Consider the following 21688-nt stretch of genomic DNA (forward strand, 5'->3'; position numbering starts at 1 on the left):
TCCGATGAGCTATTGCACTCATTAGAAATCATCACTCGGGGTGCTATCTGTGTATTCAACCATCTCTGCCAATGAGTGTAGGCAATACCAGATATAAACAAATGCATGTGAAACGTTGGTCGGTTTTCTCCGGTGCATATAGTCTTTTTATTTAGTAGTGCTTCGTTTTTAGTTACACTTATTGCTTAACTCAACGAATGACAAATTTCAAAATCATATTTATTCTCATACAACAATTATACAAAATGTCAGGTTCGTGCTCGAGGAATTATAACGTAATCTCCTCGAACACGTGGACTTTCAAAAAACAACTAGTCCAACCACCATAGGCGTATAAACTATAAATGAGTGTTTATACGCCCCTTGGTCCAAACATAGACTCTAAAACAAATAAGTCTATGGCCCAACCATGGACTAAATTGTCCATGGCCCCCGCACTAAAACCAGAGATAAACCTGGCCAAATACTCTGGAAAGCGTAGGATTAATCAATCTGATTTACATTCTTTACATCATTTATTTTCGCATATCAAATTATTAACTTTTAGCTTATTTTCTCAAATTTTAATAGTAATTTTATTTCTATTACTATGTATGAAATTGTACTAACTTTAAAATCACAAAAGTTACATGTAAGGTATTTAGAAGTCTTTATCTACGATACATTTCCACTACAGCTGATTAATACAATTTTCATCAATGGGAAAATTACAAAAAATACACAAAGAGTTGTAAACTTTGATCCATAAAACACCGAAAAAAGGACTAGTCTGAAAGTCTAAGATTATGAATTTGACAATTCATGAGGTCAATATAACCGACACTTTGTTATATTTCATGAAATATGAATCTATCATCGTCAACTTTTCAAATGACATCGAGATTGAGGACATCTTAATTATATCAAGAAAAAACATCAAACCTACAAATTCACTCACTCTGGAAAGCGTAAGGTTAACTAATTAATCTTAATTATTACTAGAAAACTAAAAACATTGCCAAATTTTCCTCGTCTTTAAGAGATTTCTTCAAACATCATCAACTACTTTTTCACAAATTTTACATTTGAAACATAGCAGGGTCTGATTTAACAATTTCAATTGCCCGGGACAAGTATGTTTTCATTAGGGCATGAAGGTTATCATAATCACTAATCCACCGGGCTTGTGTAATTCTATGTCTCAAAGCTTTTATCCCACTCGATGCAAGGGATTATTGTGTCACAATCGGACTATTCATGTAGAGCAAGTTGATTTTTGAGGTGGCAAGTGATACTACATATCTGCTTGCCCCAAGGTCAAGTGGCATTTATTCCTCAGATCAAACCCTGCAAACTATTATAAAGGTTTTTCTTCGTGATAATTTAAGAGAAATCAAGTATTTTCAAATAAATATGGTTTAATTGACGAAGCTGCGGTAACTTCTTAATTGTTTTATTCAACTTGATAGTAGATAGAAAAACAACTCTATATAAAGATCAGAAATTATTCTTGTCCAGATATTACAGGCCCCACACAAACGCGGTTTAAACTGATAATCTAAACAAAGCTAGGACAATTATTCTATGCTCTCGCTATTTTCGACAGGGCCTTGATTAGATCAGTATTTTATGAACCACTGAAAAGCACGAAAGTGAAATTTTTGCTATAAAACTTAACAACTAAAAAGTTTTAACATGAATGATAAAAATGTTCACATCGTTTTATTCACACAACAATAATATCTTAATCGAGGAATCATCATGCAAGTTCCTAATTTACAAACACGCGAACTGTGTTACAATAACTGTCTACAACATAGAGCATTAAAACTAGAGATGAGAAACTCAGATTCACTCTGGAACTCTTTGTATCAATTAATCTTGGCATTAAATACTAAGTATTCTGACGTTTTTTCTGGCAGCTTCAACATAATTATAAGATCGGTAACTAATCAATAACATCAATAACTTAGTTTATAGCTGTTTTAAATTCTTTCTAAAAAGTAAAATGTATGTACCAGATTTTAGATAGTAAGTCTACCCACGTATAACAATAAACAGTCGCAGCAGTGATTGAGCGCGGCTAGTTGAAAGGACGGGTCGATCTTTCATCACAGTTATTCAAAGCATTCTATCATATCAGTTATTTTTTTAAATGTTTTTCGATTTAGTTAAGGTTTATGGTTATTTGTTTTGTTCATTACAATAACTGAGTTGATAGAATGCTTTGAATAACGACAGAAAAGATCTCGGGTTTTTGCTATACTTAGGGAAGGTTGTTCGATAAATGAAGAACCTTGTTGATAAATATTTGAAAAAATGCCTTTTCATGTAAATAGAATATTAATTTGTTGTATGTTTGTTTGTATTGTTGTTTATCCTATTTATTATTTATTGGTTTTTTTTAATTTTTTAGAATTAATTTATGTATTTGTAGTTTGTACTATGTATTATTTATACTCCTCTATTTACAACTGCAGGCATTTTTTCACTGTAAAGTCCTGGGGCCCATTTAAAAAAAAGCGCTACTGATTCACTGCCACTCGTTGATAATCATTATACACCCAATTTGAAGCCAAGTGATTATTCACGAGAGCCATCTCGTGATATGGATTTACCCATTACAATAAAAGAAGTTCAAACAGCTATAAACAATGTTAAAACGTTACAAATTAGTCCTAGCTATAACTTTAAGCCTTGTTATTCCTAGCTTTACCTCTCAAATGTAATAATGGTCTCCTTTCAGAGGCTTTAGTTTTCAAATACGTAGGTATGATCATCAAACAGATTGATGGAGGCTTTAATCGAAATCTTTGTTTCAAATTTTTCAAAATTGGTTACCTTCGAAAATATCAATGCCATCAAATTTGTACATCTACAATTCAGCAAATAGTTAATATTGGTACATCAACACTGGTCTAACGTTATGTTCTATGTTTCCTAACTATGTGATATCTACACGGACAAATACTAGCCACAGTTGACTATGTTTAACTATGGTAAGTTGGAAGATTAAACTCACAATATGATGTTGAAACTATATCTCAGTTTAGGTTAACTCAACAGACCTACTAGTCCAAACTAGGCACTCGACACAACCATTTACCCCTAGTGACTAACTTAACTTGACTTATCTATCAACCAAGGATCGAAGACCAAAATCGTGCATTAATGGAGCTTAGCTTTTATTAGACTCTCACATTGCATAAACATTATCAAATAGTTTCCTCGAAAACACTATATTATCCATCAGACTGATTTGAAAAAGGTGATAAGCAAAAAAATCAATACTTTACTAGAAAAGTCCACTATTGTCTTCGCCGCTCCTGGATTTCAAGTGCTAATAAGATGCACTATTATCTATGCTGCTCCTAATAAGATACACTATTGTCTTTGCTGCTTTTAAAACAGTGTTTATCGTGAATCAGTGTTTATGAGAATCCATTAGCTTTGTCGCTCGAATCAGTGTTTATAAGATTCACTATTGTCTCTGCTGCTCCTGATAAAATGTTTTAGAGAAATCACCGATTGTAGAAGAATCCATCGTTGAGCGATTAATCCATCGCTGGCTCCTAAACTTCTCATTTGGGCTTCTGCAATTTTCATCAGCAAATAGGTCGATCAGTAATCGTTGTGGGTGTCTTCTCGATGATGTTAGTTTGGCTGAAACAAAGTGAAGAAAGCAAAACATTTTAGACAGATTTATCACAACTTACATGTCATTTTAAATTACAAGCCACCGTGTTTTTCACTTAGTTAATATAGTTATTTCCAAAATCAGAATTAGGTTCATTGACGTCAGTTGCCGATTTAAACCCCAATAAATAATTTCAGTAGTAGGACTAGTTCATCAATGTTTAAGCTTGGAGTAATCATTTGAAAAATTTATTACTCCAAGGTGTAAGACTAGTAAAGATAAAAGTTCTAAGATCAGCCATGTGGACAGGTAAATAGATTTCGATGATAATCACTTATCAAATGATATTCATATGAGGCCTGCAAATTCTATATACCGGTAATTTCCATCTAATGAGTTTGATTCTTCTGTGGGTTGTTCAAATCCGTAGATTTCAGATGAGTAGTTGATTTTAAGCTGGTCTCTTTCTTATAGTTGAAACTAAGCTGCAATGAGTAAAGAAATATATCCTGTAATCACGACATTTAAAAATCATCGTAATAACTCCATGTATATCAAGTTACCTTTTATGATTGCTGGTTTCATCATCGACGAGGATCTCCTAAGTCGGTTGGTTTCTGTGCAATGTTCTCTAATCGGCATCTTTGATGAGTTGTTGACCTCGAGCTCGCGTTTAACTTTTCGAGTTGGTGTCCCTTACAAACCTACCACACCTGCCGGGAGCGAAACGGTGGTTTTTTTCTAAATCGGAAATCGAAGTACAGATATAGTTGCGTGATCGGCGGTCGTTTTAACAGATCTTTTTTTTTTAAGTCCAAGAACATAATTGGTAATTCGGTTCCGGTTCATTCAAACAATCTTTTATTCTGCCTAATTCTGATTTTGGAAATAACTAACTATATTACAAGGTTGAAGATAATTTTACAATATTTGGTCTTTTTTTATGTAACTAGTCCGAAAGTTTACAACGTTTAATAATTTTGTCTAACTTCGATTTTTTTTGGTCGTTTTCACCGTTTAAATAGTCGAAGCACATATTAAGTGACTGATTGGGGTTAACTTTTTTCCTGCCTAATTTTCCTGCCTAATTTAATACATCGAGATTTTGGAAATAACTATATTTTACAATATTTGGTCTTGTTTTCGTGTAACTAGTCCGAAAGTTTACAAGGTGGGAGAATTTTGTCTATTTTTTTTCTGCCTAATTTAAAACATCGAGATTTTGGAAATAACTATATTTTACAACATTTGGTCTTTTTTTCATGTAACTAGTCCGAAAGTTTACAAGGTGGGAGAATTTTGTCTATTTTTTTTCTGCCTAATTTAAAACATCGAGATTTTGGAAATAACTATATTTTACAACATTTGGTCTTTTTTTCATGTAACTAGTCCGAAAGTTTACAAGGTTGAATAATTTTATCTATTTTTTTCTGCTTAATTTAAAACATCGAGATTTTGGAAATAACTATATTTTACAATATTTGGTCTTTTTTTCATGTAACTAGTCCGAAAGTTAACAAGGTTGATTAATTTTATCTATTTTTTTTCTGCCTAATTTAAACCATCGAGATTTTGAAAATAACTATATTTTACAACATTTGGTCTTTTTTTCATGTAACTAGTCCGAAAGTTTACAAGGTGGGAGAATTTTGTCTATTTTTTTTCTGCCTAATTTAAAACATCGAGATTTTGGAAATAACTATATTTTACAACATTTGGTCTTTTTTTCATGTAACTAGTCCGACAGTTTACAAGGTTGAATAATTTTATCTATTTTTTTCTGCCTAATTTAAAACATCGAGATTTTGGAAATAACTATATTTTACAATATTTGGTCTTTTTTTCATGTAACTAGTCCGAAAGTTTACAAGGTGGGAGAATTTTGTCTAACTTTAATTTTTTTGTCGTTTTCACTGTTTAAATTTGTCTAATTTTTAAAAGTTTATTGTAGTTTTTCTCGAGTATGTCTGAAATCGAAGTACATAATTGGAAAATTCGATTCCGGTTCATTCAAACTATCTTCCAATCAGTCTGAAACGGCAAGCTGAAGAAAAGAGCAGAACCTTTTGAGCAGAAACTCCTTTCGAATATCACTGATCATAATTATCATGTCAATTCATATGTAAGATCAGCAATGTGGATCGATACGTAGATTTTAATAATAGTCTTAAATGATATTTATGAAATTCAACTCATAAAGTAATTCATCTATATTCTAAATATCTAAGCAATGGTTGATTATTTTTAGTTTAACAACAATTCAACTAAAGCATCTATAGTCATCTCTAGGAATACCAGAGTTACAACAAATTTAGTAATGCATAATAAAATCTTATCCAATCGTTTTTGAACTGTTTTCTTTTCTATCTTCTTGAAATTCTTGATGTGTCTTTTATTGAAACCCAGGCCGATCATACAGTGCAAACCTGCTAGTAATATTGGCCTATATATATTTCGATTGTCAGCTAAACCATGTTCGTATTATCAAATTTACTTCATCGTCAGTTAATAAACTTAAGAGATGTTTTCTACCCACAGATGGCGACATCTGTACCCAGTGAATGGTATTCTAATCCATTCCATTAATTCTAAATATTGCTCCTAATATATACAATGATCTTGTAATCATGATAATGTAACTAACTGAAGAGTGAGTGCACTGCCAGCATTGAGCACACTGATCCTATAAGTAACATGGTTCTACAGATTTAAGAAACTTTGAATCATTCCCACACCTTGACAAATCCAGAATTCTGCAAAGCCTTAAAGATTCAATAAATCCCACGCACAAGAGACAGAGTTAAAACAGTTAACCAGTATTCTTTATATATATATATATCAATATCAAATAATACAGTTGTCTTATGAACCCCTATGGTTTAGATTTGAGCACTTTTACCTTATATGAAGATGCTGAATTAGATACCTAATCAATTAGTTAATTGATAATGTCCTAGCTATAATTGAAATTGTCTCGGACAATATTTTATATGGGGCTTGAAATTTCTACACGAGAAGAATTTCAGATCCGGTACGAATTTGAATTAATCACTATTTGAACTGCTGATTTTGCATCAGAGCTTTTGATACCTAGCTTAACTAACCCAGAATTCCCCAAAACATAACTGATTCAACAGATCCCACATACATGTGGCCCAGTTAGACGCAGACGTCTCATCCACTGTGCAATTTTGAATAAGTTTCACTTATATTCATTATATTGAATTGATTTTAATTGAATTCTAGGTATCTAAGCGAACCATTAATTAGTAATCATACTAGCTATATTTTAATTGTCAGTTGAACAATATTTATATGGAGCCTGAAAATCTACACGAGTAGAATTTCAGATGTGGTGAATTCGTCACTATTTGAATTCAGATAAAAAAGCACATTTTTAGTGGTAAATTAGAAATTCCCTTAGCCGAATGGCTATATAATCTTTATTTCCCTTATATAGTACACTGTGTATAAGGACCAAAAGACCTTGTTATGACCGGACCTCCCTGGTGCGGTGCGAGTCATGATGCTAGAAAATAGTTTGAAGGAGAGGGGTTAGTAAAAGATAGCTATTAGCAAGAGGAATAAGACCTAAGTTTAGGATATCCTGTCAGAATAAGGCTCTCAATCTGACATACACAGCGAAATTGAAATATTCCCCCTTCCAAATCCAGGATTGTATTTGTGCACAGATTTGTTTTATCTCCCTTCGATCGGAAGTAAATCTGCGTGAAATGATTTTGGCAATATGTATCAAAACTAATACAGCTCTATGAAGACACAATAGGTTCACTTAGATACAGATAATTAAATGTGCTCAGATACACATGTATCAGCTACATTTTAAATGTCCATGGAATTAGAAATAATTTCACATAACAATTGAATTAACCTTAATCGATCTAAGTAATACGTTAATGAGTAAATCATCTTAGATTCTAATTGTCAGTTAAACTATATGTAATATGCATCACTTGACACACAGTATGGCTTTTAGATATTAATTGAATCAGTTAGGTTAGAGTAAATTTTGGCAATATTGAAAAGCATGGCTAGTTGTCGTAAGCGCGGCAGTTGGCGTTACAGAACTGATCAGTCAATGAGACTGATTCATTTATAGATGTGCTCAAATATATTATATATTTCAGCTATATTTCAATAAATATTTATGATATAAAAAGTTTTTGATCTAACATCAAATATTGAATTCATCTTAATTGTGAATATCTAAGCCATTTTTCCTGGCTGTATTTATGCTAATTGTCAGTCAAACAACAATTATCATGCGTCGCCCAAAAACAAGACGCAGTGTTTCAGGAATGAATTAAATCAATTAAAGCTTTGGTTTATTCTGGATTTGTCAAAGTGTTGAGACCAAATCACTGTTTCATAAAGACCCGTAGTCCATAGTTTTCCCCATATAACACCAGACCTCAATAGAGCCCTAGACACTATCTTATGAAATTCATTACTGTTATGTGTGAGGCAGCACACAGTATATATTGTAAAGTAAGGCCTCAATCTTTATAAATTTATCAATATATTATTTGTAAAGAAAAATCTATTAACCGACGATAAAGTTTAATTGATATATCTTTAAGTAAAGCCAACCTTAATGTATATGGGGCCTTGAAATATCTACACCAGAAGAATTTCTCATCAAACATTACAAGATATTGAATGATTGCTTATATCTAAGCGATTGGTTAATTATTAATTGTTCTATCTATATCTTGATTGTCAGTTAAACAATAGTCATACGAGGCCTGAAATGTCTACGGTACATTCGAAAAATTTCAAATGTCACATAAGATATTGAAATTACCTTAATTGTACGTACTTACAAAATCTTTTAATCAATAACAGACCAATCTACATTTTAATTATCAGACCAAAGAATATTTAAAGGACCTCACTCAATCATTTCGTCTAATATTGTAAATATTCAAGCAATCATTGCCCTAGCTATATTTAAATTTACCGGCCACAGAGCTTCAATAAAGTAGTGCGGAGATTGCTGGCTCCTCAACTTCTCATTTGGGCTTCTGCAGTTTTCATCAGCAAATGGGTCGATCAGTATTCATCTACTTGTGAGTGTCTTCTTCAGGCCAATTTTTCCGAGATGTAGTTCGGCTGAAACAAAGTGAAGAAAGCAAAACATTTCAGACAGATTTATCATGATTTACGTGTCATTTCAAATTACAAGCCACCGTGTTTTTCACAAAGTAAAATTCATTGACGTCAATTGCTGATTTAAACCCCAATAATTAATTGCAGTAGTAGGACTAGTTCATCACTGTTTAAGACTGTTTAAGTGAAGATAAAAGTTCAGCCATGTGGACCGGTAAAGGCTGTGAAGGAGGACCCGTAGGTCGAAAAGTACATCGAGATGAGTCGCAAAAAAAACGGCGACACTTCCAGGAAGGATTGAACTTTTATATATTTCAATTCCAAGTATGCAAATTCTCATATATGAAAACGTGCCATTACTTAGTGCTAAAAAGCAGGTTTTTTACGTGTTTTTCAAGAATAAGTCCCCTAAAAATAACTTGATCACTATGAAATTTTTGTGGGCTCGAGAACTCATTATAAGCCAAACCATGACACCAAAAATCGACACTATTGGTTCAACAGCCAATGTTTGTGCCTTGTTGACAACCGGTTCTCTATTTATTTTCAATGAAAACTGCTTCATCAGACCATTTGCATAGGCAAACCTACGGTTCGCCAAAAATCAACTTACATTTCAAGTTTGCTGGGTTCAATATCGGTTAAAAAGTTCGTATCAAATATCAAATTACCTTTTATGATGGCTGGGTTCATTATCGGAGGATCTCCTAAGTTGGTTGGTTGAGTTTCATCCAAATTGGCCCCGTCTGTGCACTGTTCTCTAATCGGCAGATCTTAGTTGATGAGCTCTCGTTTGACTTTTTGAGTTGGTGCTTTTACATCATTTTTTGGAATCGAAGTACAGATATAGTTGTGTGATCGTCGGTCGATTTTACATCATTTTTTTTCGGAATCGAAGTACTTCTTTGTCTTCATGGGTTTCGTCGAAGCTGAAATTGAGTAAATGAAAAAAATTTTGTAGTCACACATTTCTTCATCATTAATCCTAATTTACATGGGTATCAACTTAACTTTCAAGATTGTCGAGTTCAGTATTTTTTTCGGCATCTTCTGTAGTCGCCTTCTAGCATCTTCTTCTTCAACTTCTTGGGAGTCCTGAAATGAAAAAAAAAGAAAAGAGCGATGAAAACCTGGTACGGAACAAAACTAATGTTCGAAAGCTTTTCAGCTCTCCGTCGCCGGTCACATGCCGAGAACACCAGACAATGAGCCAGCCAGGAATATACTGCCCTCTACACGCCCTCACACAGAACGCGAAAACCAGGATGACGACGCCTCACATTCCCCATCTAACTGCAGGATGTACTGGGCGACGTCAGTAACTGACACACCTGTAAAATTGCACGAAACACAAATAGCGCAGTACAACCAGCTTGACCGGGTTGAGATTCAGGATCTCAACTAGCACCCAAAAGCGTGACAAGAGACTTCATCCACTGACCGAGGTTGTCACAAGGACACAATGAAACTAGCACTCACAAGCCGACGAGAGACTTCATCCACTGACCGAGGTTGTCACAAGGACACAATGAAAACTAGCACTCAAACTAGAAATCAAAGAGCGTGACAGTAGAATCATCCCTCAGCCGACTCAGAATACCAGAAACAAAGAGCGTGACAGTAGAATCATCCCTCATCCGGGCGGTCACAAGGACACAATGAATGCTAGTAGCGTGACAATCCAGTATAACCGCTCCACTTGTATCCCGCGCAATCCCACAGATATGCCCGTCATTGACATCACTCAGCACACTTTGTAGATAGGTGGGGGCAGTGAGGCGTCATCCTGGTTTTCGTGTTCCGTATGAGGGCGCGTAGAGGGCAGAATTTCCTGACCGACTCTTTGTCTGACATCCTCGACACGTGACCGGCGAAGGAGAGCTGACGCTTTCGGACATTAGTTTTGTTCCAGCAAACGTTGAAATTCGACAGAGAAATCGGCCCTGAAAAATAAAACGGATTAGACCCTGAAAAAACGAACGGATTAATAAACACGGAACAGTACAGGACAGCACGGAGACGAACAGTAACGCATAAAACATAAAGACGTCGTTCCTCAGGAAGCAGGAACAGGAGCAGGAACAGGAGCGGGAGCGCAGCGAAAATCGCCAGGAGGAGAATCCACGGTAGCATGTTCACAGTGTGAGTGTGCAGAGGTGAATGGTCTATGCTCGTGTACACCGTGGTCAGCCGGTGACGTATTCAATAGTGCGTGTCAGAATGATATCAACAACTCTGAAAAGCCGCAATTGTGTCTCTATTGTTGAATTGAATGGATTTACATTGAGAGCTTATAGAAGTTGAATGAAAAGGTTCTACTGCCGGGTTGGATACACGCCAGTAGTCAGCTGAACAATATCGTGGAACTTTAATAAGGCCATAAAAATAAATTTCTTTGATTCCCAACAGCTCCCCTCCTAATTTTGCTAACCATGGATATAGTTAAAAACAATAATTTTGAAGCGAGACCTCACACGGCAGCTCGCGCCATTTCGCAGAGCTTCCTCGGGACCTGGTGGTGACAGGTCTGCATTATTAAACCGATGAAATGAAGGAAAACTTTATTTTTTTGGTCTCATTATAGTAATGAGTATTATAATATCAACTGCTTACCATGATAGATTAAATCTTAAGTTACTATATAAAACAATAATTTTGAAGCGAGACCTTACAAGGCAGCTCGCGCCATTCTGCAGAATTTCTCGCGACCTGTGGACCGTGGTGACAGGTCTGCATTAAAACTGATATAAATAGAAAAAACTTCTTGCTTTAAATTGATGAGTTGATTTAAAATCAGTCTCCATAAAATCAGTCTCTATATTGCATTCGGCTCTTTTATACATGTTCATCATAAAAAGTCAAAAAAAAAATGAATATAAATAGTGACACTTCAGGACAGTGAGGGAGGAGTGATACCGGCGAACTGTGGTGATAGTGAGCAGATATTTTTCAGTGTCTTATTGCGGAAAGGAAATATCAAGACCTCGATTCAGCTATCAAAAATATCCTCTAACTTCTACATTAATTAATTCATCTATACCTGAAACTTATTTTTTCCCTTTACAGAAATAGCCATTTTACACATAAATATTTTTTGAATTATTAGTCAGAACATTTTCCTTATCATTATTGTTGAATCATTTTCGATATTTACGACGGATCAGAATATTCATTCAACTCAAAATGTTCTTCCATTCGTCTAGCACATATGCCTAGATATTTCGCCGTTTCGTCAAATATTGTTGTGAGTTTGGGTTTTTTCGGGACCTGACATGACAGGTAAGACCTGTCATGTCAGGTCTCTCTGACAGGTTTCGATTTCCGGCACTGTTGATCGAAAACGAAAACAGAAAACTTTCCCCTAAAACAAAGAAATCGGTGATAGGATTATCAGGAAGAGTTTGGAAATGTCGCGAAACAACAACAGCGGAACCCCGCAATATGTGAGGAATACCCGCAGTGCTTACAGGAACGCCTACACTGGGGCAGATGCATCTCCATCAGCAGCTGCGGTACCCGCTCCGGCTGCTGCACCTTTAAAATCCATACTGAAATCGAAACCAGCTACTACTGCACCTGCTCAGAAATTAGAATCCACATTCGTGAAATCAGGTACAGGTAACGCACCAGTTCAAAAATCAGGTACTGGTGCTGGTAGCGCACCAGTTCAGAAATCAGCACCTGCTACAGTTCAGAAATCAGGTACTGGTGCTGGAAGCGCACCAGTTCAGAAATCAGCACCTGCTACAGTTCAGAAATCAGGTACTGGTGCTGGAAGCGCACCAGTTCAGCAACCAGCACCAGCAGCGGTGGACCAGAAGCCGACTCCGCCTGTTCAGAATAAGAGTACAGCACCAGCTGCAGCTGCTCAGAAGTCGCTAGTAGCTGCAGCGCTCGCGAGAAATATTCACGCGTCGATTAAAAATGAGCAGCCACCGCCGCCGGGGACGACGGAGAACATGGAACAAGAAACGATTCAACAACAAGTATCGGACGCACTGAGCAAACTGAAACAAGAATCAAAACAAGAAACAGCTGAAAACGGTGAGAATTAGTCATACACCAGGTGTCGCTAGTAGTGACTTCTATTTCACGAGATTAAAAATCTTTCAAATTCTAAAAAGGATTAAAACTAACTATAGTATTAATCCGCCACCTGGTGGTGAGCACCGGTACTAATTTGAAACGGATGATGACACAATTTTTACCATCGTTTCAGGAATGATTTCGATTCGGATCAATTTTGTTGTTTATGTTTTTCAGGACAAAACGGCGAAACCCTGAAGAGAAAGGGCGCGCTTCTCGATTCCGACGTTCCTAAGAAACGAAAAAAACGGCGCAAGGGCAACAAAACTCCTTCACTGATACCGAAAAACGCGTTGATGCAGTTAAACGAAATCAAACCGGGTTTAGAATTTATCGTCATCGGTCAGACCGGACCGGTACATCAGCCGGTGTTTACGATGAAGGTCGACGTGAACGGCGTCCGATACGAAGGATCGGGTAACTCGAAACAGAAAGCGAAACTGGCGTGCGCCGAGCGGGCGTTACAGTCGTTTATTCAGTACCCGAACGCCTTCGAGGCGCACCAGGCGCTCGGACGCCACTGTCAAAACGGCGACTTCACCGCCGACGCCATGGAACTCGGCGCCGAGGTACTGTTCAATAATTTCGACCCGAATAACCCGAACGCCGAGATGGTGGCGGCGGCGTCCGTACCGATGGACGTCGGCGTCGCGCAGATGCGGAGTCCCGTCGTTCCGACGCCGCAGCAGCAGTTGCAGTGGAAGAACCCGGTGATGATTCTGAACGAGAAGCGTCCCGGTTTGAAGTACGAGTTCGTCGGCGAAAGCGGACAGAGTCACAGTAAAATGTTCGAGATGTCGGTAACCGTCGACGAGCGGACGTTTACCGGCGCGGCCCGTAATAAAAAACAGGCGAAATCACGCGCGGCTCAAGCGGCGCTCGTCGCTATATTCAACATGGAATTCCCGGCTATACCCAGTAAGTAGATTCACGCAGGCTTTAAGATTTCAGATCTTAAGAGTTTTGTGTCTTATCAGGACAATAATGACAACTTCATTCAGCTTTGAGAAATTGTCCTGATTGGACATAAAACGTCAGCTGAGGTAAATTTCAAGGTTGTGATTTAATAACCTTAACTCTTTGGATTTACAAATTGAATGAACTTATTCAAAGATTTTAGATCTTGTTTCGTTAAAGCGAGTCTACTGTCTAGTGTCGCAACTTTGTCGAGACACGTTGCTCGTTTTGGTTTTACTTTAAGGTAGGCCTAATGGTTATCATGAAGTCCAAAGTGTTTCCTTTGAGCTGATACAGCGCAATAAAAAAATCATTACAAATCATTTTTGTGTATATTAATGTACAAATGGAATGCAAATCAAGATTTGACTGTACATGTATAATTACCACTTGATGTAGACATTTTGACTATATTCTGATGTATATATATATTATTCTATTAGAAGGAAGTTGAAACGTTGAATTTGAACTAATAGCTCAAGGAAAGTTTTTGGATTGAATAGATATTCAACATTACCAACTCTGTCCTGGTTTAAGAACCTTTTAAAACTGCTGTTAAAGCGTTGATATTTATTTTGTTCTTTATGCAGGTATGCAGCCGACAGCTGGAGACGGCACGTCTCAAATATCGACCGAACTCGCCGATACGATCGCCAGATTAGTACTCGATAAACTGAACGAACTGACAGACGGACAAACGTCACCCAACGCTCGCAGAAAAGTATTAGCAGGACTCGTGCTGATGCAAGGTAAAAATCTACCAGATCAAATCAGCCATTTTAGACGATACAATGATGTCATAGGGGGATTTATGAAGGCAGACATCTTTTCTAGAAGTGTCTATAGATCAAATCACTAGTAGACAATTTGATGATTTCATAGGGGGATTTATGGAGGCAGACATCTTTTCTGAAATAATAGATTGGTTTGATTAATGATGTCAAAGGGGGATTTAAGGATGCAGACATCTTTTCTGGTAATGCAGCTCAAATGACTACTATAGTAGAATATTTTATTATGTCATTGGGAGATTACATGGAAGTAGTTCAATGATGTCATAGGGGGATTCGTTAATAAATCTACTAGACTTTAAACGATGTTGTAAGGGGATTTATGGAGGCAGGCATCTTTAGAGAAGTGAGTTAAGGAGCTATTTGATGATGTCATTGGTGGATTGATGTCAGCTGACGTCTGTAAATCAATATTTGATGTCATAAGGTGATCAATTTGATCATGGGGGATTCTTAGACAAATTTTCTTCATTTCTAACTGGATGATGTCATAAGGTGATAGATGGTGTATTTATTGTTGTAGATGAAGATGTATCGACGGCGCGTGTCGTGTGTTTGGCGACCGGTACCAAGTGTATCAACGGTGAATGTATCAGCGAACAGGGCCTCGCGTTGAACGACTGCCACGCGGAGATCGTCACGCGTCGATCCTTACTGCGATTCCTCTACCAGCAATTAGCCGCGTGCGTCTCGTCCGACGAATCGGTGCTCGAAATGAATCCCGATTCCGGTTTGTACCGGTTTAAACCGGGTTACGCGTTGCACCTGTACATCAGCACGTCGCCGTGCGGAGACGCGCGAATATTCTCGCCGCACGAGATGAATAAAATCGCGACCGCCGAACAGCAGACGCCGACGCCGCCGACCGGTAACGGTAACAGCGCGGACAAACACCCGAATCGTAAAGCGCGCGGCGTCCTGCGCACGAAGATCGAATCGGGAGAAGGTACGATTCCCGTACGAGCAGACGTCGTTCAGACGTGGGACGGAGTGATGCAAGGCGAACGTCTGCTCACGATGTCGTGCAGCGATAAAATCTGTAAATGGAACATCGTCGGTTTACAAGGTACGATTCATCAGGAAGAGCTTTTATTTTAAAGATGTTTTTACTTTATGTTATGATTAGTGAAAAGTGAATCTACAGTCGTCCGGACTCAGCAAAATAGTCTCTGGGAACATTTTGAAATTTGTCAGATATAATCATGGTTTCTCATTGTTACTCTGGACCCAGTTCCACAGTTCTGTGTTAATTTTGACTCTAGAGTTAACTCATTGAAAATCAACTAACTTTAACTCAGAGTTAACTCTAACTCACAACTGTTGAACCGGGCTCTGATGGTTGTTAATCAGATTTAGGAGGCTCCCCTAGGGTAACCGGGCCCAGGTGTTAAAAACTGTCTAGATTTAGATCAGATATTGCCCATCGAGTTCAATGAGTTCCACAAAGATGGGGAGGCAATAGATTGGAAGTAGACTTGAAGTTTTAGTTGATAAAATCTTAATGACAATCTGCAGCCTGGCAGCTTCAGACAATTGTCAGCCTGTATGTAACCTGCAGCCCTTCAGACAATTGTCAGCCTGTAATCTGCAGCCCTTAAGACAATCTGCAGCCTGTAACCTGCACCCCTTAACCCTTTCGCTACGTGTGACGTTTTGGAAACGTCATATGAGTGACACGTGCTGTGCGTATGACGTTGTAGAAACGTCATGCACCTATTGATTTATAACTCGAACGCGTACACAGCAAACAGTATGGAAACGCATGTAAGACAAGATAGTTAGCTTTCTAAACAACAGATGGCAAAAATGCGTCAGTAGTTGGTGCTGTCAGCCTGTTGAGCACATGGTAATTTGCGCGGGATTGAGATGGCTCCCCACTTACGTACCTCTACCAGCGGAAAAGGATATCCCATATCAATTGAATTTCTTTCATCCACACCGTAGCATCAATCACCAAAGACTGAGATAGGCACTTGGGTGAAAAACTGAAGAAAAAAAAATTTCTAACCCATCCTGACCCCCCCCCCCCAACACGCCCCCCCCCCCCTACAGAAAAGGCTGTTGGTATGATTTTTTACTGATTTTCACTAAATAACATCATAATCTTCGATAAAAACGCGAAAAATCGGGGTTAAAAACAATTTGAAAAAAATCGAATTTTTCGGAAAATACCTTACGTAGGGGGCGGTGCAAGCGTGTACGCAGCGAAAGGGTTAAGACAATCTGCAGCCATTCACCTCATCAGTTTTTGAAGTGTTCTGATAAAATGTCTGTTGTTTGTTAGTTTGTGTTTAGTGTGTGCGAGGTTGGAGTTTAGAATCTAAAACACTGAACTGTTAGTTGTATGTTTTTTTCAGGAGCTCTATTGAGTCATTTTCTCGAGCCTGTTTACCTGTCCAGTATCGTTCTCGGCTCGTTGTATCACTGCGATCATTTATCGCGGGCGATTTACGGTCGATTGAGCGACTTCAACGAAATACCGCAACCGTATCGGAAAAACCAACCGCGACTCAGCAGCGTCAGGTACATTTACAATCAGAAAAATTTAGAAAATATTCGGTCGGAATTTGACAAATTTTACTAAAAACTTGTAAAACTCAGTTAATTCTGATAATGCTATTGACCGTGTGTTTATTTTTGTCAATACTTGATTCGGTGAAAAATGAATGAATTGTTGAATTTTATCCGTAGAAGTTTCTCTGATTCACTCACAGGGATTTAAACATGGCATTGAGGCAAAAATCAGGGAATTCTGATAATGCTATTGACCACGTTTCTTTTTCAATACGTGATTCAATGAAAAATGAATGAATCGTAAGATTTTAAACTAGAAATTTCTCGGGTTTTGACGTGGCAGAAAATGAGGGAAAACTCAGGGGATTAGTTTCTCTGATTCAATCACTGGGATTTAAACATGGCATTGAGGCAAAAATCAGGGAATTCTGATAATGCTATTAATAATACTTAATTGATAATGCTTATTGGTTAATGACCACATCTCTTTTTCTGATTCAATGAAAAATGTATGAATTGTTGAATTTTATCCGTAGAAATTTTTCTGGTTCACTCAAGGGATTTTGACTCAGGGGGGGATTTGTAAATGAGTGGAAAGTGCTGCCGTCCTGCCTTGATAATTATGAAATGAATTATGTTTTCTCGTTTCAGTCACCCGGAACCGAGATTTCCGGGTAAGGCGCCGAACTTCAGCATAAACTGGTGCGCGGGTGACGCGGATCTCGAAGTCATCAGCACGACGTCCGGCAAAGATCAAAACAACATGCCGTCGCGTTGCTGCAAACAAGTCCTGTTCAGCTCCTTCGTTTATCTTTACCCGAAAATCTGCGGCGGCCGCGCGGACTGTCCGCGTATCTATAGCGACGCGAAGCAAGCGGTCGATGGGTATCAGTCAACGAAATGCGACCTGTTCGACTCGTTGAGGAAATCGGATTTGGGCAGCTGGGTGAAAAAACCAGTTGAACAAGACCAGTTCGGACTGATTAGCTAACCGGTTTTAACCAGTTGAATTAGGTTGATTTGAACGAGCGACCAGACCGGACTACTACCAGACTACTTCTATTTGAGAGTAGTTTCTAATCTTCATGGTTCCGACAGATTCGCGAAATCAAGGGCGGGAGTTGGCGATTTCGGATTAATTTTTTCCCAATTTTGAAATACTTGAAATTTCTTGAAAAATTCATTCAATTTAGATTTTCCCAATAGCATTTGCCGAGTGCAGCAATTCTTTCTTCTGTCATATTTCTTGAAAATCGCATTTATCAACCAATCACAACCGAACACCCCTGTAGTACGGTGGTATCTGTTCGTTTATATTTGGGAAAATTGAAAAATCGCCCGTGAAATACACGAGAATTTCGAATTCTTGTTACTGTGGGAACCATGCCATTGTCTTTTTAAGAGCTCAACTACTCTTCAAAAAACGATATCAAAATAATATCAAAATCTAATTGATTTCTAGTGACTTTTTAATCATTTCATTTAAACCGCTAGATATAAATTTACGATTAGAGATAGATGTATATATCGGGTATAGTCTGGTCTGGAGGGAGAAAATCTTACGTCTTGTTAGCTGGCTGTAACCGGATAGCAACCAGTTCCGACGACTGACCTTCGTTCAAACTGTCAAACCGACAATTTTTCTCTCGCGATTAATAAATATTTTTTTCTTATATCAATTTTTAAATCGTCAAAAAAACAAAAATGATGTTTTACTCCGAGTAAGGAGTCTATGATATTTTTTTTTTTTTTTTTTTTTTAACCAATGTTTTTTTAATATATCCCCTACCTGCCCTATCCTCCTCACTCCCTCCTTTTCCAATTTTATTATTGCATGTATTTTTAGTTTTTCAAATTTAGAAATTCATGGATTTCTCGAGAAAAAAATTTCGAAAATATAAACTCCCAAGACCAATTTTTGGAAAAAAATTAAGACAAAAAATTTTTTTAATTCCTGGCAAATGAATTTTTTCATTGTTTAACAATAAGTCATACGCATTAGAAAACGTCTCTTTTCATTCTAAAGTATTTTTTTTGTTGTAAATAAATTACGTAAATCAAAAATATCTTATTAATCATCATTGTTGTCGGTCTTAGTGTTGTACGCGATCGGTGACTTTGAGTACAAATGTCATTCGTCAAATGTGTCAAAATATGATCTCGTGAAATTAACAAACTAATGAAAAATGCTTTTTGTGACACGTGTGTGTGTGTGAAATATATTTCATTTTTGTAAGTTATTATCAATGTCGTCAGTTAAATGATGTCTGCCTCAATAAATCCCCCTATGACATCAAAATAAAAAATTACTGGGGTTTTAATTCATAGACCCTAAATTAAAGATGGCTGCCTCAATATAAATCCCCCTATGATATCATCAAATCGCGCGGTGTTTTAATTCATTATAGATGTTACTGAAAAGATGATTGCCTCTATAAACACTAAGACGCCTATTTGGAATTTGGTGACTGCCTCCATTAAATCCCTCTATGACATCATCAAACTTTATCACAGTAGTTACAATAGTGATTTCAAATACGTGTAATGAAAAATGAAGGATTGTCCTTACAGCAGCAGCAGCAGCAGCTGTAAGGGGTCAGTTCTAGATACCGTGAATGTTTTAGATGAAAAATACATATTGTATTTTAAGAAAATGAATATATCCCAAACATCTATATTTTTTGTCTTTGTTCATTTATTTACTAAGTTCAGTAAAACCGCTGATTTTAGGAGGATGAATGAGACCAAAAATTGGAGATTGGAAAAGATGAACAATTGAAGAATAATAATAGATTTGACAGTTCAGCAGCAGCAGCAGCAGCAGCAGCAGCAGCAGCAGCAGCAGCAGCAGCAGACACTGTAGGAAAATCCACATATTCAACTCGAATTCTCTTCGATCTCATGATATTTAAAAAAGTTTAATTTTACATTGAGAGACGAAATCTTTCAGTATTTCGTAATGACTCGTCTTGTGTGGAGCCAGCGGCCATTATCTTTTTAAACAAAGAAAAAACAATATCTCATAACATCGCCACAAAAAGATCTTCAGATCAAACCCAGCAGTGGAAAGTAGAGCCAAAATAATTGCTCAAAAACAAGAAAGATCAGATATTCAGTTAAGACTCAGTGAAATAATATTTATTTCCTCAATGAAGCACAATAATAAATCAACAGACAATTAAGAGTTACACAATAATCGAACCATTTAGATGTCATATAACTGAACATTTCACAAAAACAATGTTCTAGGATAGTTTCATGAAAAATTTGAACCTTGAATCAATATTCTAATTCCCTATCAATCCAGTTTATCTTAAATCGCTTTTTGTAAATTATTAATCACTTTTTGGTGGGAAAAACTAAATTACAGTAAATCACCAGTTTCAGAGTTGAGGAGGTTGGACTGGATTCAGTTTCATAAAAAATCTTTAACTAAGGATTTGAGACAAACTCAGTCCTGCCAATGCCCCCTTCAGATGAACACCTTTCAAATGGCGAAGTCTAAATGAACACATTTTTTCACATATCTGTCTAAAATTGACGGTTCAGACCTTACATTCTAATCAATTAAGAAAATGCCGGGGTACTACCATAGGGGGTGGGAACATGGTAAATGTCTGAGGAGTGTTTACAGACAGCAGGAGCTGCAGTTGCTGAATAGTTGGTTGAAGATAACCAGCCGATAAATACCATCAAGTTTTAATTGTCACTATCATTTATCCACTGGTTAACTCAAACAAACTATTGTATACACATAACCACAGATCCAAGATAGACATTAAAGTTTTACCAGTAAAATGTTTCAAACAAACATGTTTCGGTTAAAGAGTTATTACCATATAAATAATAAGTTCACTATAGTTATACAACAATGCATTAATATCTGAATAATGTGACAAACTCGAAATAAATAAGTATATACCACACACATATACAGTAAACTCACACGGTATTTCAATCAGTCGACAATCAATGAAATTTAAATTTCAATCTCTCAGCTTTTAGTCCAAATTTACGTATGTCCGGTGAGACGAGAAGATGATAAGACGATAACGAGAGAAATCCACAATAACGAAGCCAAAAAGAGAAACTTGAATAGAAGAGTATATATATATATATATATATATATATATATATATATATATATATATATATATATATATATATATATATATATATATATATTTGCGCAACTTATTGGCTAAAGACTATTAGCCATCATCACCACTACGCCTGATGATGGCTAAACACTATTAGCCATCATCAGGCGTACTGGTGATGATGGCTAATAGTCTTCATACATAAATTAAAGTCAAATATATATATATATATATATATATATATATATATATATACACATCTATTCAAGTTTCTAGTTTTGGCTGAATCTATTGTGGGATTTCTCTTGTTGCGTATATCTAGTCCACCGTCATCGGAAGTCGTCACATCACTGAAGTCGTCTATTTTTTAGTCCCAATATCCGATTAATTCCTACTAAAAGTGAAAGTCGTCAACAAAGTCATCGGACGACTTCAGCAGCTCAGCGAGTTGCAACGTATTTAACTGTTGAAAACACAAATCTTTTTTGTCTGAG

General features: G+C 36.9%; 1 protein-coding gene and 1 long non-coding RNA gene across 2 annotated transcripts; one reads left to right on the top strand and one right to left on the bottom strand.

Moving 5' to 3' along the window:
• Positions 1-164: 164 nt before the first annotated feature.
• On the bottom strand, positions 165-10520 carry LOC141907341 (uncharacterized). Its single transcript, XR_012619467.1, has 5 exons — positions 9418-10520; positions 8598-8749; positions 4180-5660; positions 3993-4101; positions 165-3642 (listed from the first exon to the last, which is right to left on the bottom strand). It is a non-coding gene; the product is annotated as an uncharacterized LOC141907341 (long non-coding RNA).
• A 938-nt stretch (positions 10521-11458) lies between these two features.
• On the top strand, positions 11459-19754 carry LOC141907342 (double-stranded RNA-specific editase 1-like). Its single transcript, XM_074796952.1, has 7 exons — positions 11459-11474; positions 12058-12790; positions 13010-13750; positions 14380-14538; positions 15104-15646; positions 16938-17103; positions 17746-19754. The coding sequence occupies exons 2-7, from the start codon at positions 12154-12156 to the stop codon at positions 18083-18085; spliced, it is 2586 nt and encodes an 861-aa protein (XP_074653053.1). The 5' UTR covers positions 11459-11474; positions 12058-12153; the 3' UTR covers positions 18086-19754.
• Positions 19755-21688: the final 1934 nt, after the last annotated feature.

Source organism: Tubulanus polymorphus, chromosome 6, assembly GCF_964204645.1.
Source record: "Tubulanus polymorphus chromosome 6, tnTubPoly1.2, whole genome shotgun sequence".
Lineage (NCBI taxonomy): Eukaryota > Metazoa > Nemertea > Palaeonemertea > Tubulaniformes > Tubulanidae > Tubulanus > Tubulanus polymorphus.